We start from the raw sequence: 22,774 nt of genomic DNA, 5'->3' as shown, positions 1-22,774 counted from the left end.
TGATGTTGAACATCTTTTCATGTGCGTATTTGCCATCTGTATATCTTCTTTGGAAAAATGTCTGTTCATCTCCTCTGTCCATTTTTTGATCAGGCTGGTATTGTTATCATTGTTCAGCTGTGTGAGTTCCTTATATATTTTGGAGATTAACCCTTTGTCAGATATATGATTTGCAAATATTTTCTCCCAATTGGTAGGTTGTCTTTTTGTTTTGATGCTAGTTTATTTTGCCTTGCAGAAGCTCATTAGTCTGATGAACTCTCACTTGTTTATTTTTTCTTTTGTTTCTCTTGTCTGAGAAGACATGGTATTCAAAAAGATCCTTTTAAGTTCAAGGTCAAAGACTGTACTACCTATATTATCTTTCAGGAGTTTTATGGTTTCAGGACTTATCTTCAAGTCTTTGATCCATTTTGAGTTTATTTTTGTGTATGGCATGAGATAATGGCCTACCTTCATTCTTTTGCATGTAGCTGTCCAGTTTTCTCAACACCATTTATTGAAGAGATTATCTTTTCTCTATTGTATGTTCTTGGTACCTTTGTCGAAGATTAGCTGTCTGTAAAGGCGTGGTTTTATTTCTGGACTTTCAGTTCTGTTCCATTTATCTGTGTGCCTGTTTTTGTACCAGTACCATGCCATTTTGATTACTGTAGCTTTGTAGTATATTTTGAAGTCAGGGATTGTGATGCCTCCAGCTTTGTTCTTTTTTCTCAGGATTGCTTTAGCAAGGCTGGGTCTTTGGTTGCCCCATATGAATTTTAGGATTCTTTGTTCTATTTCCATGAAGAACGTCATTGGGATTCTGATTGGGACTGTATTGAATCTGGAGATTGTTTTGGGTAGTATGGGCATTTTAACTGTTTATTCTTCTGATCCATGTGCATGGAATTTCTTTCCATTTCTTTATGTCATCATCTATTTCTTTCAACAATGTCTTATAGTTTTCATCGTATAAGTCCTTCTTGGTTAAATTTATTCCTAGATATTTTATTCTTTTTGTTGCAATTGTAAATGGAATTGTATTCTTGAGTTTTCTTTTTGTAAGTTCATTATTAGAGTATAGAAATGCAACTGATTTTTGTAAGTTGATTTTGTACCTTGCAACTTTACTGTAGTTGTTAATTATTTCTAATAGTTTTCTGATGGATTCTTCGGGGTTTTCTATATACAAGATCATGTCATCTGCAAACAGCAAGAGTTTCGCTTCTTCACTCCCTGTTTGGATTCCTTTTATTCCTTTCTCTTGCCTAATTGCTCTGGCCAAAACCTCCAGTACTGTGAATAACAGTGGTGATGGTGGGCCTCCTTGTCTTGTTCCTGTTCTCAGAGGGATGGCTTTCAGTTTTTCCCCATTGAGTATGATGTTGACTATGGGTTTGTCATACATGGACTTTATTATGTGGAGGTACTTTCCTTCTATCCCTATTTCGTTAAGAGTTTTTATCATAAATGGCTGTTGGATCTTGTCAAATACTTTCTCTGTGTCTGTTGAGATGATCATGTGGTTTTTATTCCTCATTTTGTTAATGTGGTGTATCACATTGATTGATTTGTGGATGTTGAACCATCCCTGTGTCCCTGGTATAAATTCCACTTGATCATGATGTATGATCTTTTTTTTTTTTTGAGGAAGACTAGCCCTGAGCTAACATCTGCTGCCAATCCTCTTCTTTTTGCTGAGGAAGACTGGCCCTGAGCTAACATCTGTGCCCATCTTCCTCTACTTTATATGTGGGACGCCTGCCACAGCATGGCTCGCCAAGCGGTGCCATGTCTGCACCTGGGATCCAAACCGGCAAATCCCGGGCCACTGAAGTGGTATGGGTGAACTTAACTGCTGTGCCACCGGGCCGACCCTATGATCTTTTTGATGTATTGCTGTATTCAAGTTGCCAATATTTTGTTGAGGATTTTTGCATTTATGTTTATCTGTGATATTGGCCTATAGTTTTCCTTTTTGTGTTGTCCTGGTCAGACTTTGGTATCAGAGTGATGTTGGCCTCATAGAATGTGTTAGGAAGCATTCTGTCTTCCCTAATTTTTTGGAATAGCTTGAGAAGGGTAGGTATTAAATCCTCTCTGAAAGTTTGGTAGAATTCTCCAGGGATGCCATCTGGTCCTGAGCTTTTATTTTTGGGGAAATTTTTGATTACTGTTTCAATCTCTTTACTTGTGATTAGTCTATTCAGATTATCTATTTCTTCTTGATTCAGCTTTGGGAGGCTGTAAGAGTCTAAGAATTCATCCATTTCTTCTAGATTGCCCATTTTGTAAGCATATAGTTCTTTGTAGTGTTCTCATATAATCCTTTGTATTTCTGTGGTATCTGTTGTTATTTCTCCTCTTTCATTTCTAATTTTATTTATCTGAGCTTTCTCTCTTTTTCTCTTTGTAAGTCTGGCTACGGGGTTGTCAATTTTATTTATCTTCTCAAAGAACCAGTTCTTTGTTTCACTGATCCTTTCTACTGCCTTTTTTGTTTTGACTGCATTTATTTCTGCTCTGATTTTTATTATTTCTCTCCTTCTGCTGACTTTGGGCTTTGTTTGCTTTTCTTTTTCCTTTTTCCTTTTTTTTTTTTTTTTTGAGAGGAAGATTAGCCCTTAGCTAACATCTGCTGCCAATCCTCCTCTTTTTTTGCTGAGGAAGACTGACCCTCAGCTAACGTCTGTGCCCATCTTCCTCCACTTTATATGTGGGACAGCATGGCTTGCCAAGTGGTGCCATGTCCACACCTGGGATCTGAACCAGTGAACCCTGGACAGCCAAAGCAGAACATGCGAACTTAACCACTGCACTACCAGGCCAGCCCTGTTCTTCTTTTTCTAATTCAGTTAGGTGTAGTTTGAGATTGCTTATTTGGGATTTTTCTTGTTTGCTAAGGTGAGCCTGTATTGCAATGAATTTCTGTCTTAATACAGCTTTTGCTTCATCCCATATGAGTTGGTATGGTGTGTTTTCATTTTCATTTGTCTCCAGATATTTTTTTATTTCTCCTTTAATTTCTTCAATGATCCATTGGTTGTTCAACAGTATGTTGCTTAGTCTCCACATCTGTGTCCCTTTCTCAGTGTTTTTCTTGTAATTAATTTCTAGCTTCATAGCACTATGATCAGAAAAGATGCTTGTTATTATTTCAACTTTCTTAAATTAATTGAGGCTTGCTTTGTTTCCCAACATATAGTCTATCCTTGAGAATGTTCCATGTGCACTTGAGAAGAATGTGTATTCTGCTGTTTTTGGATGGAGTCTTCTATGTATGTCTATTAAGTCCAACTGGTCTAGCTTTTCACTTAATTTCACTATTTCCTTGTTGATTTTCTGTTTGGATTATCTATCCATTGATGTGAGTGAAGTGTTGAGGTCCCCTACTATTATTGTGTTATTGTTAATATCTCCTTTTAGGTTTGTTAATAGTTGCTCTGTGTACTTTGGTGCTCCTGTGTTGGGTGCATAGATATTTGTAAGTGTCATGCCTTCTTGGTGAAGTGTCCCTTTGATCATACATACTGCCTCTTTGTCTCTCTTTACCTGTCTTATCTTGAAGCCTACTTTGTCTGATATAAGTATCGTGACACCTGCTTTCTTCTGTTTGCCATTAGTTTGGAGTATCATCTTCTACCCTTTACCCTGAGCCTGTGTTTGTTGTTGTAGCTGAGATGTGTTTTCTGGAGGCAGCATATTGTTGGGTCTTGTTCTTTAATCCATCTCACCACTCAGTGTCTTTTTATTGGAGAATTCAATCTATTTACATTTTGGGTGATTTTCAATATATGAGGGCTTAATGCTGCCATTTTATCACTCATTTTCCGGTTCTCCTGCGTTTCCTTTGTTTCTCATCCTGTGTGTTTTGGTCTACCAATTGAGTTTGTAGTTTTTATGCTGTGTTTCTTTGTTTTCTCCTTATTTATTATCTGTGTCTCTGTTCTGCTTTTTTGTTTAGTGATTACCATGAGGTTTGCATGTAAAATCTCATAGATAAGATAGTCCATTTTCTGATGGCTTCTTATTTCCTTAGACTAAAGCAATTCAGACCCCTTCCTCTTGCTTCCTATGTTGTTTTTGTCACATCTTATTCCATCTTGTGTTATGAGTTTGTGGTTAAAATGACAAAATTATCTTTGTTTTTGGTGTTTTCCTTCCCTTTATCTATAATGTTATACTTGAGTATTTGCTAACTTGTTCTGATGTATAGCTATAATTTTCTGATTTTTGTCTACCTATTTATCTCCTTACTCCATGCTCTGTAACCTTTTTCTCCCCTTTTTTTTTTTCAGGCGTGAGGGCCTTCTTGAGGATTTCTCATCAGGAAGAGGGGGTCTTGTAGCTACAAACTACCTTAGCTTTTGTTTATCTGGGAAAGTTTTTATTTCTCCATCATATCTGAAGGATATTTTCACTGGATAGAGTATTCTTGGCAAAAGTTTTTGTCCTTCAAAGATTTGAATATGTCATTCCAGTATCTCCTAGTCTGTAAGGTTTCTGCAGAGAAATCTGCTGAAAGCCTGATAGGGGTTCCTTTGTAGGTTATTCTCTTCTGCCTTGCTGCCCTTAGTATTCTTTCTTTATCATTCATTTTTGACAGTTTCACTACTATATGCCTTGCAGTAGGTCTTTTTACAATGACATATTTAGGAGATCTAATAGTCTCTTTCATATGGATTTCCATCTCTTTCCCCAGGTTTTGGAAGTTCTCTGCTATTATTTCTTTGAACAAGCTTTCTGCTCCATTCTCCTTCTCTTCTCCTTCTTGAATACCTGTGATTCTTATGTTGCATTTCCTAATTGAGTCACATATTTCTTGGAGATTTTCTTCATTTCTTTTTAGTCTTAGTTCTCTCTCCTCCTCTATCTGGAGCATTTCAATATGTCTATCCTCGATTATGCTGATTTGCTCCTCTATGATGTCCACTTGAGCATTCAGGGAATCCATATTTTGTTTTATCTCATAGATTGTGTCTTTCATCTCCAATATTTCTGATTGATTCTTCTTTATAGTTTCAATCTCTTTTGTGAAGTAGCTCCTGAACTCATTGAATTGTTTCTGTACATTCACTTTTAACTCATTGAGTTTTTTTATGATAGCTATTTTGAATTCTCTGCCATTTAGATTACATATTTCTGTGTCTTCAGGACTGATTTCTGAGTACTTGTCATTTTCTCTCTGGTCTGGAGATTTAATATCATTTTTGATGCTGGGAGAGGGCATGGCTCTGTTCTTCCACATCCTGGTATTATTGATCGCTGTTACTACCTATTGCCACTGGATGGGGGTCAAGAGCTGCATATTCTGAGCCCTCTGTGTTCCATTGGGATTTCAGGCACTAGAGCCAGCTCTGGACAGGTGGTGGGGAGGGGTGCTTTCTTCTGTGTGCTATCATGGGCTTACTCGCTCTGCTCTCACTATCTGCTCTCCTAGGGTGTTGGCTTGATGAGATCACCCTCATGATAGCTTTCATCTCGGTAGGGGGGCTTTCCCCTACGCTGCAAGGGACCTCAGGGATCTTTGATGTTCCCAAGAATGGGCATTCCCTCCTCCCTTCCTTCCCTCTCGGAGGCCAAGCACAGGCATGGATCGCAGTCTTTGGGGAGGGAGCAAAGTTTTCTCTTACCCCATTCCACCTCCTCCGAGGTGGGCTCTAGCCTCTCCACCCTCCAATGTATGGCTTGGTGGGTCTCGCAGATGTCTTTTATGTTGTGTGGATGTCCTCTGTTGGAGAAGAATGTCTTTTTCATTGTATCATAGAGTAGAGACATCACTGGAAGAGCTCACTCTATCATGATGCTGACATCACTCCCCAAGAAAGAAAATTTTTAATGAGACAATAAAAAGGGAGGCACTGACAAACCCCAAAACTAGTGATTTGAAAAAGCTAATTTAAAAAACTAATGAACTTCATCTAAATTGAAAACTTCTGCTCTTTGAGAGATATTGTTGAGAAAGTAAAAAAACAAAGCAAAAACACAGGGACCAATATTTGCAAAATACATATCTGACAAAGGACTTGTATCCAGAATATAAAAGAACTCTCAAAACTTAATAAATTTATTAGAAAACTTATAAGAAAAATTATTTAAAAACTTAATAAGAAAACAAACCAGTTTTTAAAATGGGCAAAAGATTTGAACAGACACTTAACCAAAGAAGACAAATGGACAGCAAATAAGCACGTGAAAAGATGCTCAACGTCAGTAGTCAAAAATGGAAATAACCCACATGTCCTTCAACTGGTGAATGAATAAACAAATGATACATTCAGAAGATGGGGTACTATTTGGCAACAATAGGGAAGGACTTTCTGATACATGCAACCACATGGATGAAAATCAAATGCATTAGTAAAAGAAGCCAGACTCAAAAAGCTACACAATGTATGATTCTCTTTATATGATGTCGACGAAAATAATCCATAACTAATCTATAAATGAAAATTTGGGTGAGTTTATTCTGAGCTTAAATTTTAGGATTATAACCCGTGAGAGTCTTTCCACAAAGGAACAGAGCACTCCAAAGAAGTGGGGGTATAAGGGTGGTTATATACCCTCAAAGAGGGTGTTTCACATATGATTGAAATGTCCCTCCCACAATAGTCACAAGATTGCCCTGTCGGCACAGCACTTGATGGACACAGCAGGTAGTGGGTCTGCTATCTTCGTGGGCGTAGCAGGAGGCAAGTCTATTGTCTCCAGCTAGGCGTCACAGGTGCGTGCAGCAATCAGCTTCTAGCCTAAGGAAAGATGCTGAATCCTTAAGGAGATGCCAACGTTGGGAGGGGGAGGGAAGTTGCGCCTTTATCTCAAGGGCCTTTTGCTCTTGCCATAGGGAATCTCTAAAGCAGATATACAATGCATGCTCAATGGCCTCGGTCAGGCCCTTTTGGAAAGACAAGGTCAGGCCGAATTAGGTTTACACCAAATGGCTTCCTCATATATTCCAATATATCCTATTACTTGCCATTTTTATTTGTCAATGACATTCTGTAAAAAGCAAAACTATAAAGACAGAAAACAGATCAGTGGTTGCCAGGGGCTGGGGTGGAGCAGGGGTTGGCCACAAAGGAACACAAAGGAATTTAGGTGGTAATGGAGCAGTTGCATATCCTGACCATGGTGGTGGTTACATGATTGTAGCATCAAAATTAAAAAGGGTGAATTTTACTATGTATAAATTATACGTTAATAAACCTGACTAAAACAAACAAAACTAATGAAACCTGACTAAAACAAACTTTTGGTGAGATTGATCAAGAAAAAAGAGAAAGTCACACAAATAAACAGTTTTGGAAATTGGGAAATATAAAAGGGGACATGATTACAAATAATGAAAGTTTAAAAATCAAAAAAGAATATCTTGAACCACTTTATACCAATGATTTGAAAAACATTTATTGAAATAACTTTATAGGAAAAAAATCACCAAAATTATCTCAATCAAATGGAAAAACCTAACGAAGTCAATAATCATTCAGGAAATTGCAGTGGTAATCAAAAGTCTCTCCCACCAAAAGTCACCAGGCACATATGGTTTTATAGGTCAGTTTTATCCAACTGTTAAGAAACCAAAAAACTCTATATCCCACAAACTGTTTCAGAAAATTAAAAAGAGGGAAGCTACTTATTTGCTTTTTTGGGGTTAGTAAAGCTGTGATAGCAAACAAGGACTAGAAAAGAAAATTATACACTATTTTCACTTATGAACATAGATGCAAAAATTTAAAACAGCAGTGCATTTTTAAACACACATGCACGCACACCTATGTGCTCTTACTATAACCAAGTAGGGTTTAGCAAGGTTATAAGGATGGTTTAATAGCAACAAATTCTATCAATATTCAATATATTACACTACATTAACAGATTAAGGGAAAATGTGTTATCTTAATTAGATCCAGAAAAGGCATTTGAGAAAATTAAACACTGATTTATTACTAACAACACTCAGCAAACTAGGAATTAAGGGCACTTCCTTAACTACATTGATGCCCACAGCTAAAGACTATGAGGGACACACGTATAGTCACACAGATCAGGTTTCTTGGTACTTGCTGCCATGAAGGAGATTGCACCCCTCAGGAAGATGCTCCTGGGGGCTTGGTTTAGAAGTCAGGCCTGGGTTAATTATTTTGGGGAAAGTTTCAAGGCAGCATGGTTTTACTCTGGACTAGGTGCCGGAAAGTGGGGGTGGTTCCATGATTGGATATGCTCATTTTTATCTAGGAGGCCCTCTGGACTCCTTTCTCACGGTCTCTGCCTGCTGCAGTCTCTATCTCTGGTACCCACAACACCCATTGCTTCAAGACGCAGCTCAAATGTCACTTGCTCTGCAAAGTCTGGCCAATTGTCCTGCACCGCCTCTCCCCGTGTCATCCCCCTCCTCGACATTCCTGAAGCCCTTCTTTCCTCTCTCCTGCCCTTCCTCCATCCTTCTTTCCTACCTCAGTGACATACTGAGTCTCCAGGCCTGCCCTGCTGGACACTGAGGAATCGAGGGTGAACCAGGAGGCCACGGATCAGTGACAAGATTATCAACAAGCCACACGTGTGAACCTCAAGGACGGAGGAGTGTCTACGTATTCAGCTCCACAAGCCCAGCTCGCAGCACAGGCCTGGCTCTTTGCAGATGCTCAGGGAACATCTGTTGGGTGAAAGGAGTCTGTTGAATTGTGTCTCCCAAAAAGATATGTTCGAGTCCTAAACCCCAGTGCCTACGAATGTGACCTTATTTGGAAATAGGGTCTTTGCAGATGCAATCAAGTTAAGATGAGGTCGTGCTGGATTGGGTAGTGTCCTCATAAGCAGAGGGAAATGTGGACACAGACACACAAGGAAGAACAACAGGTGAAGACCGAGACAGAGACTGGAGTGATGCTCCTACAAGCCAACAAGCAACAAGGATTGCTGGCAGCCACCAGGTGCCAGGAGAGCCGAGGAAATATTCTCCCCTGGAGCCTCCAGAGGGAGCGTGGCCCTGCTGACACCTTGGTTTGGGACTTTTAGCCTCCAGAACTGGGACAGAATACATTTCTGTTGCTTTAAGCCACGCAGTTAGAGGTAATTTGTTACAGCAGCCCTAAGAAACTAATACAGAGTCCAAAACTCATTGCTCATCAACTCCTGGGTCACATTCCCTCCCCACCGCCCCAGGAGGCCCCACCTGCCCCAAATTCTGCGGCAGGCTGGATCCCAATTTCCAGCCACTTCCTCCAGCCTTCCCTGAGCCTCAGCCTCCGCTCTCTGACCAGCAGAGGACCACCGCCTCATCCGCCACTAGATGCCGCCAGCGGGCTGAGCCATCCCGGCTGCGTGGGCTCCACGGCCGGCTAAGGGCGGCTAAGGGCGGGGGGTCAGCCGTGGACCTAGATTCCAAATCCAAGACGAGATCAGATATCCGGTTTCTTTAAGTTCTTCCCAGATAAGTGGCTTTTGTTCTGTCAGCGAGAAGAAGTCGGATCCTCTCTCCCGCAAACTGCCCGGTCAACCCCCATTAGCCCGTCACAGCCTCAAAGGTTGAGTCACTACGGAAAGAAACAGTAGTAGTCCGGCATTCCTGCCTCCCGGATTCTGCCCTCACCGTGGGCTGTGCTCTGGTCGTTCAAGTTCCTCTACATCTTGCTGTGGGAGGCCAACCACTGCTGTTTTCACCCCACGAGCAATTCTCTAAAACAGGCTGTGGTCTACTGCCCTGAACAAGTGTGATGGACCCTCCGCGGGTCCCCTCCCTCAGTCTCACACTCTTCCACCCACAGCTCCCTACAAGCTCTCTTTCCAATCAAAGCCCTTCCTTCATTTCTCTGTCTTTCCCCTTTGTCTCCTGCCATGGTAGAGATGTGCTGTGTTCCTGACGCTTTTGTCTGTTTCTCTTACTCCTCTCTGTGCAGTCAATCACAGAGCTCAGACCTCTTAACCTGAATGATCTTCCCAAGCATGTGAGCAACTGTCTCATTTCTCCCAAACTACTCAAGCCCACCTTCTGCTCTAATCATCTGAGAGCTGCTTTTCCCCCTCTCACCAGGATGCCCGAAGTGGTCCAAACCATTGTCCACCCAGTTCCTTTCTAACATATTAGGTTCAGAGCACATCATTTCGCTCTTCAAAATCCTTCAGTGGCTCCCACTTGCCTATGGAATCAATCACATCCACATCCTGGGTACGGCATTCAAAGTCCCGCTCCATCTGGCTGCCTTTCTAGCTGTTTCCCTCATTGGTTCCCTCCACGCTTGACCTGTCCATTCCCTGAATGTGTCGTTCTTGTGGGAGAGAGCCTTGCTCACTTCTCTATTTTGAGACTGACTGTGTTAGTCTGCGGGAGCTGCCATAACAAAGCTCCACAGACCGAGTGGCTTAAAGTCAGAGATGTATATTCTCAGTGCTGGAGGCTAGGAGTCTCAGAGCAAGGTGCCGGCAGAGCTGGTTCCATCTGAGGGCCCTGAGGGTAGGGTATGTTCCAGGTCTTTCTCCTTGGCTTGTGGATGGCTGTCTTCTCCCTGTGTCTTCAATCATCTTCCCTCTCAATGCGTCTGTGCCCAAATTCCCTTCTCTTATGAGGACACCAGCCATTTTGGATTGGGGCCCACCCTAACTTAACAACTTAATTTTAACTTAATTTCCTCTTGAAAGACCTATGCCCAAGTATTGTCACATTCTGAGGTACTGGGGTCAGGACTTTCAAATATACATTTTTTTTGGTGGGGGGGGGGGACACAGTTCAGTCCATAATACTGGAGATTCCAAGAGATAATTTTTATTTTCTCAGAGAAGGCAGATGGAAATAAGAGGCAAGGAGTCCTGTTTATTGTTCTTAAGGAAGGCTCAGCAGGGAGCTGTGTGTCCCTGCCCAGGAGGTAGATTACTAATTTCTAACAAGAGAAGAGCTCAGATAAATTCACAGAATTCCTTGTGAATATTCCCTCTGTGCATAGGTAGCATGCATTTTGCTTTTTTAGAAATAATTTAATTTATTGAGCAGGTCATGTATTCACTTGCTTCAAAATTCCAAAGTACCAGAGGCAAAGAAGATGGCTCTTCCTCCCATGTCACACTCCCTCCCCAGAGGCGCCTGAGCGGTATCTGGAGTGATCCTCTGTGCATAGAAAAGCATGCGCTTTGACACATTTCTTTTTATCTGTTTTTGGTATGCAAATATTAGCATTCCATGCCCCTGTTCTGCGCCTGGCTTTTTCCATACAACAATATATTCTGCAGCTTGGTCCAGAGTATTTCTTTCTTTCTTTTTTTTCTGTATCCATTTTATGTTTAGATGTATCGTACGTATTTAACCAGCCCATGTTGATGATTATTTGGCTTATTTTTGAATTTTGGCTTTATTAGACAACTGCAATGAGTAGTTTGTACACATAGGATATTTCATAGATGAGCAAGGATATCTGTAGGAAAACTTCCTGAAAGTAGAATTTCCAAGTCAAAGGATTCATTGTAACATTTTTAAATTTAAGTAAATAGTTTTATTTAGAAGCAATTACAAATTTACAGAAAGTTTCCTGAACCATTTGGGATTATGTCACCCAATCCCTTCCAAATAGTTTAACATGTTTTTCCTACAAACAAGGACATTCTCCTACATAACCACAATACAAGTAACAAATCAAGAAACTAGCTTTGATAGATTACTACCATCTAATCCTCCATTAAAATTGCCAGTTGTTCCTATAAAGTCTAGAGCAAAAGGATCAGAATCATGCGTTACATTTCTCTTTATGCGTGTCTCTTTAGTCTCCTTCAGCATGGAAAAATTCCTGTCTTTCCTTGACTTTCATGACTTTGACATTCTTAAGATTACAGGTCATTATTTTGTAAAATATCACTCAGTTTGGATTTATCTCATTTTTTTCATGTTTAGATTTACATTGCGCTCCGATGGGAGTATTGTGGAGGTGGTGCTAGGTTCTCTCATTGCATCCTGTCAGGAGATGCATGATTTTCATTTGTCCCACTTGATTAAAGTAATGTCTACCAGGCTTCTGTTTATCTATATGGTCTCATGGTCTCGTATTTCACTGAAGGGATTATAATCCATTTATCATCACTATTTATTTTGAGGCTCAAATTGTTCCTGATTTGGTTAGTAGAAGCCCCTTCCAGTGGGGTCCTTTGGGCACAAATCCATCATTTTTGAGCCTTTTCTTGCTTTCTGATACAATAAAATGTTCCGGGCTCCTCTTATAATCTTCCTGCTTCAGCCCTCTGGGAAGAGCTAGGGAATCTGTATGTTTGTGTACACGCTTACACACATTACATTTATATTTATTTCTACATCTATCTATGTAGATTGAAAACCATGAATTCGCACCAATACCTACAATTCCAGTCTGACAGTGCAGGGTTCATTCTGTGTGGTTTCCCTGTCGGATTTTGTAACTCTGCCCCTACTTACTGGCTCACTGGCTTTAGAACTGAATTGTTCAGGAGGAGAAGGTAAGAGGAACTGCATTGTAATTTGATGGTCGTTGCCAAATTGCCCTGCACAGAGAATGTACAAATTTACACTCCCACTGGATGTTTTTAAGCTCTTTCTTTTGCCAATCAGATAGGTGAAAATATTATTTCTGATGTTTTAACATGTGTTATTCTTATTATAAGATAGCTTGATTAGTTTTGAATGTTTCTAATGAAAAACAGAGAAACTTGACAGGGAAAGAGTTACGTTGTAGTTGGATGTAATCGCTGTCCCTTAATTTCTGCCCTAAGGAAAACAGGGAGAAGGGTTAAAACTCCTCTTAACATTGGATATGGCTGCCTGGCTGCTGCTGGCAGAAACTCGGTGGCAAGCAGTGGGCCTCCTTCCTGTTGTCTGTGCCAAAGAGCAAGTGAATTGACCCTGGACTGGAGACTTGAACCCTTCACGTGATTTCTGAAGATGCCCCTTGCAGGCAGGGGCCAGGAGCTGGCAGGTTGTGACCAGGAAGTCAACTGTGCTCAGTCCTCTGTTTTTGTAGAAAATAGACTCTGGAGGTCTCTGGACACTTGTCTACGGGTTTCTTTCTCGTGATTAAAATAATTAAAGTTTAGTCAACCCAGAGAAGAAAGGCATTTCTAATTTAGTCTTAGCAGATCTTAAAACAATTATGCATGGGGTTGAAATTGCCCATATCTGACCTTTTTTTACTAACCTGCAAAACTGATCGTTTCAGATGGTTCTTAGTTTTATATGCTGGCACTTTTGCGCCTATAGGTCTCTATAGCCCGAAAGTCCTCTTCTTCGCACTTTCCACTACACAGCTCCTTGTTCACTTACTTCTCCACCTATAGTATTAAAACACAATTCAACCTTCATGATGCAAAGCAGATGGCACCTTCCCTGGGGAATCTTTGCTCACCCCCCAAAGAAATTAACTCCTCTTCCCTCTTCACTCCCCAGGCACTTTGCTGGTGCTCCATTGATTGTTTTTTCTTCAAGTTCTGCCTTAAGTTTTAGAGAGCTGTTCAATCTCTCTCCCATAAGTCTGCAAACTCTTTGAGGGCAAAGACTGAGTCTTATTCACTGTTGTGTCCCTGGAACCTAGTACCACGTTTTGTGTAAAATAAATCCTAGAAAGAGAAGTTTGCTGAATGAATGAACAAAAGATTGGAGCAGGAGTGGGAACGGCCATCAGTAGACAGGCTATGGCACCAAAAGTCTCTAAGTCTTTGGAGCCCAGATGCTCAAGGGCTTCAGGAGACCACCCCAGAAGCCACAGCAGACCTCACGCTTGGTCTGTTTGTGTTGTCATGGTCCTTCCTTCACACATCCCAAATCACCCCAGATGTTCAGCCCCAGCCCACAGGCTTAACCTGCAAACAGGCTGCCTTTGCTGGAGGCTGGGCTGCTTGCCTCCCAGGTGAAGCTCCACTGTGGGGAAGTCCACGCTTGCCACGCTCTGCAGTGCCCTGACTAGTTGAGAGTCATTTGCTTCCGTAGGGTCAGGAACAGTTCATGCTGCCCCAGACGGGCTGCTCAGGACATTCCTAAGTTGTGAAATTTCCTTTTCTGGGGGCACTGGGGCATGATGGGAAATCTGAAATGCCAACCAGCTGTTCACCTCTCTGCGTGGGATGGGATGGTCCCCAAGCCCTCTGACACTCCTCTACCTCCAGGGAGCTTAGAGGGGCAACCCAGGCCTGTCTTGAGAATGTGTTACGTCTTGCCTGGGTTCAGATTCATTCTTTGCCCCAGGAATTTCAGATGAAATTCCCTGTTTATCTATTTATATATATTATGCATTATATATATATATATATATATATATATATATATATGTTAATTTAGATGGAGACTCAGAGTTTTTGACTTTTCATCTCAAACGTGGATGCCTTGGACATCAAATGTGGACAATTTTCAGTATGTCTTTGTTATGAAGAGTAAACAAACTACATTTTAAAATTTTAACTTCAGGAATAATGAAACAAGCGTGAGTCAAAAATAATACCACTTTCTTTCAACTGGCATATTTTTTTTTAAATGATAATTCCCAATGCTGGTGAGGTTGTGGGAAAATGAACACCAGCAATGAGAAGAAAATTTGGAATAACTTTCTTGGGGGACAATTTGAGATATATCAAAAGTCACCAAAATGTGCATTTCTTTTGATCTAGCAATTTCATTTCCAGTCATTTATCCCAAGGAAATCATTTTAAATGCTAGCAAACCATTGGTCATAAGAATTTAAAATTTTTATGGCAACCTAAAAGTCCAAATTACCAATATGATGGAAACATATGCAACTGTTAAAAATTATGTAGATGAATGTTTTATGAGATTGTAATAGATTGTAAGGCTTAAAAAACCCAAAATACTACTAAAAAAGTGATCTTTAGGGGCCGGCCTGCTGGCATAGCAGTTAAGTTTGCGTTCTCTGCTTTGGCAGCCTGGTGTTCACCAATTTGGACCCAAGACATGGACCTACACACCGCTTATCAAGCCATGCTTTGTCAGGCGTCCCACATGGAAAGTAGAGGAAGGTCATGGATGTTAGCTCAGGGCCAGTCTTCCTCAGAAAAAAAAAAGTGATCTTTTAGAGGAAAATATATTTAGGCATAGAAGAAAGAAGAATATTAGCAGTAGGAGGTAGTATTGAGTGATTTTAATTTTCTGAAATGAGTATGTATTACTTTGGCATATTTAGAGATATTTTTTAAGTAGTCTGAGAAAGACCCACTGAGGGATTGTTACTACTTTTGTAGTCTGGGAGCCTCAGCTTTCCAAGTTGGGAGGTGGGTGTTCGGCAACAGGGCAGGAAATCCCTTTTCTCGCCTCCATCCACCTCTCCCAGCCTGAGGCAGCCGCTTCAAAGTAAGCCCTTCTTCGTGGGCAGCTCTGCAGGTTTTGTGGGTTCTGTCACCTTTGTCCTGCCTCATCTCTCATCAAGAGAAAGGCAACAACCCCTTGGGTGACCTCATGTTGACACGTCTCCCCTCCCCAGCATTCTTTACCTGATGGGACATGTTTCTGCCAGTTTTCCAGCAACAATGAAGACTTAGCCATCACTGAAATAAGCAGTCTCTTCTTTTTATATTTTCTTCTTCTGGAGGAACAATTCCTTCTGCTTTGTGAACTTATTTCTTACCATGTTCTGCCTAGCTTGAATGCCCCTCCCCATACCATGCTGGGCACTTCCCATTCCTTGAGATGAGGGTAGTTTATCATCCTAGTGAACAGTGTGCCATTTCTCCGCCCTGCAATTAGTTTTTCCTCTCTCTGAGCTCACTGGTTAGAACAGAGACTGACAGGCAGAGGAAGGCAGCCTCGGATGGGGGTAGGAATGGGCAGGGGAGGGCATCACTCCAGCGGAACATCTGGGTTTGCACTCAATCCTTGCTCTGCCTTGGGCAAGTGAGTTCACCTCTGTGCCTCAGATTCATTATACGTGGCCTGGGGCTCTGCGAAATAATAGCACCTGCCTCGTGGAGTTGCTGTGTGGATTCTCTGAGTTTATACACACACAGTGCTTAGGCCGCTGCCTGGGACATAGTGCTGTATGAGTATCAGCTATTAGCATTACTTTAAAAAGTTGCTAAGTGCTCTTCCCTTCACCTCCTTGCAACTAAAGGCAGTGATATTTGTGCCGACCCTACTGAGGACTGGTGCTGAGGTTGAGACTGGGTGGTTGGCACTGTTGCCCCTAAAATGTTTTCCCATCTGTCACTGTGTGTTAGAGAAACACATCCTGATTGTTACCTTCACGGCAAGTTTAACGGTGGTCTGTTTTTTTATCCCTCTACTCACACCCTTCCACCTGTTGTAACTGTTCACCTACTGTTGGCCTCTCCTGGCTGGCAATGACCTCTTCACCTCCACGTACTCTGGCTTTCATCTTTACATCTCCATCATTTCCCATCTCAGCGAACACTGTTGCTGTTCACCTAGCTGCTCAAACTGCCTTCTTCTCCCCAAGACCAACAACTTCCCACATGGTCTCCAGGTACAGTATGTTCTACCCGCTAAATTCATTCTCTTGAAGAGATGGAGAGCACTCCCCCCCGCCCCAGCTGCAAAATGCAGTTTACTAAGTCATTCTGTTACGTACAACTGTTAAGGCACTTCCTGCTGCCCTTAGGATGAAGTACAGCCCTTCACAATCTAGCCTCTGCCCAACCATCTCGGCTCATCCTGAGCCATCCCCCCTCAGACCTACCACGCAGCGCCAGACTCCTTTTAGTTTCTCAAACTGCATGTGCTCTCTGCTGCCTTTGAACCCACACAGATGTAGTGTCCTGCCTCTTAGCCTCGCTGTACTGGCTTCACATCTCAGCTTACAAGCCATTTCAAGCAAAAGGTGCTTTCTGACTGTCCTCCATCGTACCTTTCTGGTCACCACTACATACTATTTGAACTGTCTGCCTTCCCAGTGTGTCAGAAATTCCACGCAGGCCCAAAATACATGGTTTTGCTCACTGCTGAATCCCAGCTTGATCAGTGGCTGAACTTAAAAGAGAGAAGTAATACACTCCCACTACGTTTGTGGTCTCTCTTGTATCATAGACCACCTCCCCGTCCCATCTCCTCTTGCCAGACGCCCCTCCCCGCAAAACCAATGCTTCATCCCTTCAGGAGCTCCCACCCACATGATACACTCTTTTCGGTCTAGGGTTTCTGCAAACACCTTCTGGAAGGATCACACCTCTCACTACTGCCTTCATAGGAAAATTTTTTTTATTATTTAGAAATGCAGTTATATACATAGAACAATTAAAATTAAATTAAACTTTGTACAAATATTAAAATACTATCTTCACACCCACTGCAATGTACAGGATACCAAAAAATATATATATAAAATAAAGCAAATCCAAACTGATTGAGTGACATCCTGCACAGAGTCAATGACACACGTGTCATTTTAAACCATTACATATGAGTACCATTCTGCAGAGGATTCCATAGTGGTGCGATAAGCAGCAGCCAGGGCAGGGTGTGTGGGCTGCCACGCAACCGGTGTCCATCTCTCCTCCCTGCTTGGCAATCCAAGTGCTGAGCCCCTGCAGTGCTCCCAGCTAGCTCTGCCTGGCAGAGGGCTCCACCCTGGGGTTTTCATTAAAAATTCTACTAAGTTTTCAACTGGAGATGAAGAGTTGCTTCCCAGCAAAGCGGAGCCTGCTGCCTTTCCAGGGGACCAGCTACTCTACCACTCAGTCCACACATCTGCCAAGCAAAATTCAGAGCCCCCCAGTGCACAACAGTAATGACTGTCCCTGTGCTGAGACCCAGGAGCTCCAGCAGGCCCCACGAGACAAGCTCCCAGCCTCACGGTCCTCAGCAAGCACATCTGGAATTAAGCTGTAAAGCCTATGTAACAAGTCCCTTCTGGGCCTTTTATTCTCTTTAAGGAGGAAAAAGAAAAGGCAAGGATGTAGAAATGTTTGCAGCATATTCCACTCTCTATGTAAGGGTGCTCCCTGGCAATGGAAGTGACACAGTTATGTGGGAAGCAGGTGGCTGAGAGCTCAGCCGGGACTGGAAGGGGAAAGGCTGAGGGCCATGGATCCCTGTGCCACTACTCATGAAGCAGGAAAAGTCTACCTTTGTCTGTCTTGCCATCCAGCTTCTCCATAGAACTTTGAAGCTGGGGGGGGGGGGGGGCGCGGTGGGGACACGGGGAAGAGGGCAAGATGCACGAGGAAGACCACTTTAGTTTAAATTGTTTGCAAACGGAGTGTTAGTAGAATATACATCGAAATGCCTTATAAAACCAAAAGAACTCACAAAATGGCCAGGACTCAGCCCATTTCACAGTTCACACCCAGTGAAATGGGAACAGCATACAAAATTCAGAAATGGCAAAAGATAGAGCCTATCTAGTAAACTAAGGCATTGAAAGGGACGGCAATTTTAAGTTATTTTTACCATATACTGGCCCTTGAAAGTTGCTGGAATGTGACCGCAAGTCACCAGGATATAACACCTGCATCCAGTCAGCTCACATGTGCAAAAAAACACCTTCTTAAAGTCCTTTGGTGCTGACCATTCTCCCGGACAAGCCCTCTGCTGGGCTCCCCTGGAGGGGAGCCCAGGCAAGCCAGACCATGTGCAGTTTTCCCCCTGCTCCAGGCTCCTCTAGCAGTCTCCTTCCTGACAGCCTGCCACCCGACAGGGCCATTGTCTCTCAGCCAGGCCCCACCTCAAGGCAGCTGTGGTGTCCCTAATCTCTTGCAAGGGACAAAGCCCAAAAGCCCTAGAAACAGCAGCACGTGGCTGACGGCTCAGAAACTGCTTCAGGGAAGAGAACCAACTGCTGGAAGAAGCCATCATAGATGTCAGCAGCAATGCAAGGCCTGGCTCCTGCACCCACAGGCCCAGGGGCCTCGGGGAGGTAGGCCTCATCAAAGCCAGTGACAAGGGAGGTGGGGGAGGGGAGGGGAGGTTCCCATTTATCCTGGCTTCTTTCCTTCCTACCAGGTAGGGAAGTATGGGCTCATAATCTCCAGGATGGTGCTAAGGGTAGGTGAGGTGAAAGAAGGCTTTTCATTTTTTCAAGGGCCAAGCCAGTCACCTATGTGGCTGAATAAACCCAAAATAAAAAGTGCAATCTCAGGGGGAAAAAACCCAGAGTAATGACATAAGAAAGGATAAGATCTTCCATTTTTAAAATATTCAAAAGTTCAGGTTTTGGAAGATTGGGAAATGCGAGCGGCAGGCAGACTTTGGACCCTCTCTACTTGCCCTGCTTTCTTCTTCAGAGGAAGACTAGGGTTCCCATGAGCGAGGCAGCTGAGGGTTGTGGGGACCCCCGCCTCCAGACAGGCCTAGTGCCAGCCAACTGCTGGCAGGCACATCTCTGGAAATAGTTTCTCCTGAGGCCAAGGACAGGCTCCTGGTCCATTTCATCTTCCTCTGCGTTCTCATTCTAGCACCTTTGCCAACCTGTTCCCAATCGAACCACGCTGGCCTGGGTTTTGGGCACAGCATGCGAGGGCTCCAGGGTGAAGGGGAGAGACGCGGGAGTGGCCAACAGGCACAGCAAGCACTGCCCCTACCTGAGAGGAAGGAAGACTACAAGTGGTGGCAAGAGGCCTGGGAATGAGCGGGTAGTAAAGTGCGTGTGTGAGAGCGGAGGCAGGAGGCTGAGAGATAGCCACTCCCCTCGTCTTCGAGGCCACCCACAGCTGGAGCTACCCTGTGGGGTCAGGGACTGAAAACAGACTGGGCTCTTTATTATTTTTACCACCCCACACAGAGAGGCTCGGGGGAGGCGCAGAGGTGCAGCACAGGGTCAGCTTTGAAGCTTCCCAGCCCTAGTGCTTCAAAACAAAACAAAAACAAGCATTCCTTAATGCCACGGCTTTTGAAGATGGCAGCAGCCCGGGGGAGCTCTACGACCCCAGCCTCATCAGCATCCAACACATGGCTGAGGGAGAGGCCCCAGCAGAATCATCTGGAGCGCCGAGCCCACTCCTTCAACACTAGGGCCCTGAAGCCAGGCTGCTTCACAACCATTCACCCACCGCAGGCCAACAAGGCAGGGGTGTATGCGGACGGTCTCTCCGTCCCTCCCCCAGGGTGCAGGGAAGCCCAGGGAGTGGCTGCCAGCTGTGCAGGGGTGCAGGGGGTGGGGGCGGGAGTAGGAAAAGCAGCAGCGCAGCAAGCAGCAGGACGCTTCCTGGCACAGTTACTAAGGCACGTGACTGTGGTGAGGAGGACCCTCAGGACCAGGGCTGGAGCTGCCTGCAGCTGCCTGGGGACTCGGCCTATGACTCTGAGGCTCCCTTCCATCACCAAGAACCCAAAATGGGGCAACTTGCCCCAATTGCCAGTGACCAGATGGGCATTCTGTGGCATCTCAGCAACTCTCCTGTCCCAGGGATGATTCACCTCAGGCCTCTGTGGGCAGCAAGGAAGCCAGAGCTGCCTAGGATCAAACCCAAAAGGCAGCATGCAACTTCCCCTTACACTCCGGGGAAATAGAAAAACCGAGGCCAGGAAAGCGGATGCTGGAAGTAGAAAGTGAGAACTTGCAGATCAGGAAGACAATCATTAATGATCACCTTCCTTCCTTCCCTTGGGATCTTCTGGATGCTTCCTGGAAACTCAACCGAGAGGGGCCAGGAGCCGGCACCTCCGAGCTAGGGACGGGTGCTGGGATGGCTTTGGCATGGTTTTCCACGTCCTCCATTCTCAGCCAAGGAAATGTGGCACTGGTGTCAACCAAGGGCAGGCGCAGGGACCCACATTCTCGCCCCACTTAGAGGCACTCTTGGATCTGCTCCTGCTAAGTAAGGACAGCAATGCCAGCCCTCAAAGGAAATAGGCCAGACCCAAGCCCAGCCCTAGGGGGCAGGGGCAGCAGTGCAGCCACTACAGCTTGTAGGACAGCAACAAGCCTGTGTGACAGGGAAAGTGGACGAGGTGGGGGGAAGGCACAAGTAAACTCCAGCCGCCAAAGAGCTAGCTGGAGGGGACCCAGAGGGCTCAAGGAAAGGAAGGGTTCAATCCAGCACATTCACATATGTCCCCGACATAGATGGGGAGGCAGCGCTAGGCAAAAAGCCAGCTCCTCCAGCTGTCCAGCAGGCAGATGGCGAGAATCTTCCTTGAGTTTCCAGCGAGGTGGGCCTGCAGGCCCTCAGAGATACAGAAATACACAGATACACAGGTGGCAGCTCAGGTATCCGGGTAGGGTGGCTGGAGTACAGGGTGCTCAAACCCACAGGGAGAGGGAGGAAGGACAGAGAGGACCATCGCAGAGGAGAGAGGCTAGTGGCAGACCTCATGCTTCTTTCAACAGTGGGATATCTGCAGGAAGAGAAGGAAGGAAAGAAAAGTGGTTACCCCATGTGGCTCTGCAGTACACCTGATCCCACTGCAGGCATACCCATGCAGCCCCTGTTTCAAGAAACAAAATGCCCTACTCATACACTTCTGGGTAGTCTCGCCTCTTTTAGGCCTTCCTTGCTCATTTCTCCCTCTGCCTGTGTGATAAAATCTGAATCTTCAGTCAGGTATTCAAACCCCTTCTGGTCCCAGCAGCTTGAACCCTCCTCTTGACCTCAACCCTGCTGGTCTAGTTACTTCTTTTTCTGTCTTTGATCTCATCCTATGAGGCTCCTGAGCCCTGCTTAAGTCCCACCTCCTCCTTAAAGACATCTGTGTGATACCGAACAACTCACTTCCCCTCTCTGGGTTTCAGTCTTTCCTATGTCAATGGGGTTAGACTGATGCCTCGAGGTCCTGACTTCCTACAGGACTGCAAGCCCCAGACGGCTCAGGCATGGCTTGCAACAAACCTGATAACCTATGTCATGTGTTTTCTAAACCATTCATTCTGACATGGACCCTACAATTCTTGGTTCCATTATTTCTTGAGTATAGGCCCCATCTTCCCAACTGACTGACAATCCATTCAGGCTGAGAGCATGTTTCATATTTCTTTCTATCAACCCTGAAAGCTAATCCAGCACCAGGTACAAGATGGGTTCTCAAAAATGCTGTTTCATACATGGAACAAAGCAAGGGAGCAAGGAGGAGAGAAGAGTAGGCACCATCTTGGCTCCTCAGGAAGTGTAAGGGCTGAGGATTTGTACTTGGACATGGGTCACTATGTGTAGACACACAATATGTACAGCTGGGTGCCCATGAGTCACTGGCTTCTACCTTTAAACCTAGGTCAACTATTTAATGGCTGCTTCCTAGTTCTATATCTTACCAAGAAAAAAGAAGCCATGTTGTCGAGAATCAGGAAACTCCTAACCATGACCTGCATTCAAGAATTTCCAACTTCTTTGATTTCAGATATTCTAAACTTAGACAGTAGCTGTGCCCAGGACCCCCAGGAGGCATCAAATTTTCTCAAAGGCTCTTTTACGGGGGCTTGGTAAATGCAGAAGTCCTCAGTGTCAAAAGGGAAACGTCTAGGTTTAGTCTGCATCCTGAACCGCATTGGGATTTCATATAAAGACATTTTTTTAAAGTGACATAGTCAATCCCAAGGTTCAACACTCTAGGCTCTGGCAAAACCAGAGGGGTCAGGACGTGGCAATTTCATTGTATGGCTGGTTTGCCACAAAGAACCTGGAGTCATCTGGGAGGCAGCATAGCACTGTGGGGTTATAAATACAGGCTTTGGAGCCAGACACATCTGGCTTCAAATCCCAGCTCAGCCACTTACCAATGGGCAAGTGACTCACCCTCTCTGAGCCTCAGTCTCCTCATCTGTAAAATGGAAATGGTGATGATATCTACTTCTCAGGATCACTGTGAGGTTTAACTGAGACAGTGCAAGAAAACCAACTAGCAGAGGACCTGACATACTCCTATTTAAAATGAAGCAGCGGAACGCTCTGG

At 44.1% G+C, this 22,774-nt stretch overlaps 1 protein-coding gene across 2 annotated transcripts in view; it reads right to left on the bottom strand.

The window, feature by feature from the left end:
* Positions 1-17,131: 17,131 nt before the first annotated feature.
* Positions 17,132-22,774, bottom strand: part of SUSD6 (sushi domain containing 6) — a 93,729-nt gene continuing 88,086 nt past the window's right edge. For both annotated transcript variants that reach the window (XM_014867193.3, XM_070513885.1), the window contains exon 6: positions 17,132-21,226. In XM_014867193.3, coding sequence (XP_014722679.1) covers positions 21,201-21,226 — 26 coding nt within the window. In that variant the 3' untranslated portion in view covers positions 17,132-21,200. The remainder of the gene's footprint in view (positions 21,227-22,774) is intronic.

This window comes from Equus asinus, chromosome 7 (genome assembly GCF_041296235.1).
Source record: "Equus asinus isolate D_3611 breed Donkey chromosome 7, EquAss-T2T_v2, whole genome shotgun sequence".
Classification (NCBI taxonomy): Eukaryota; Metazoa; Chordata; class Mammalia; order Perissodactyla; family Equidae; genus Equus; species Equus asinus.
Note: the sequence above shows the minus strand (reverse complement) of the source record. Positions and strands in the feature narration are given on the sequence as shown.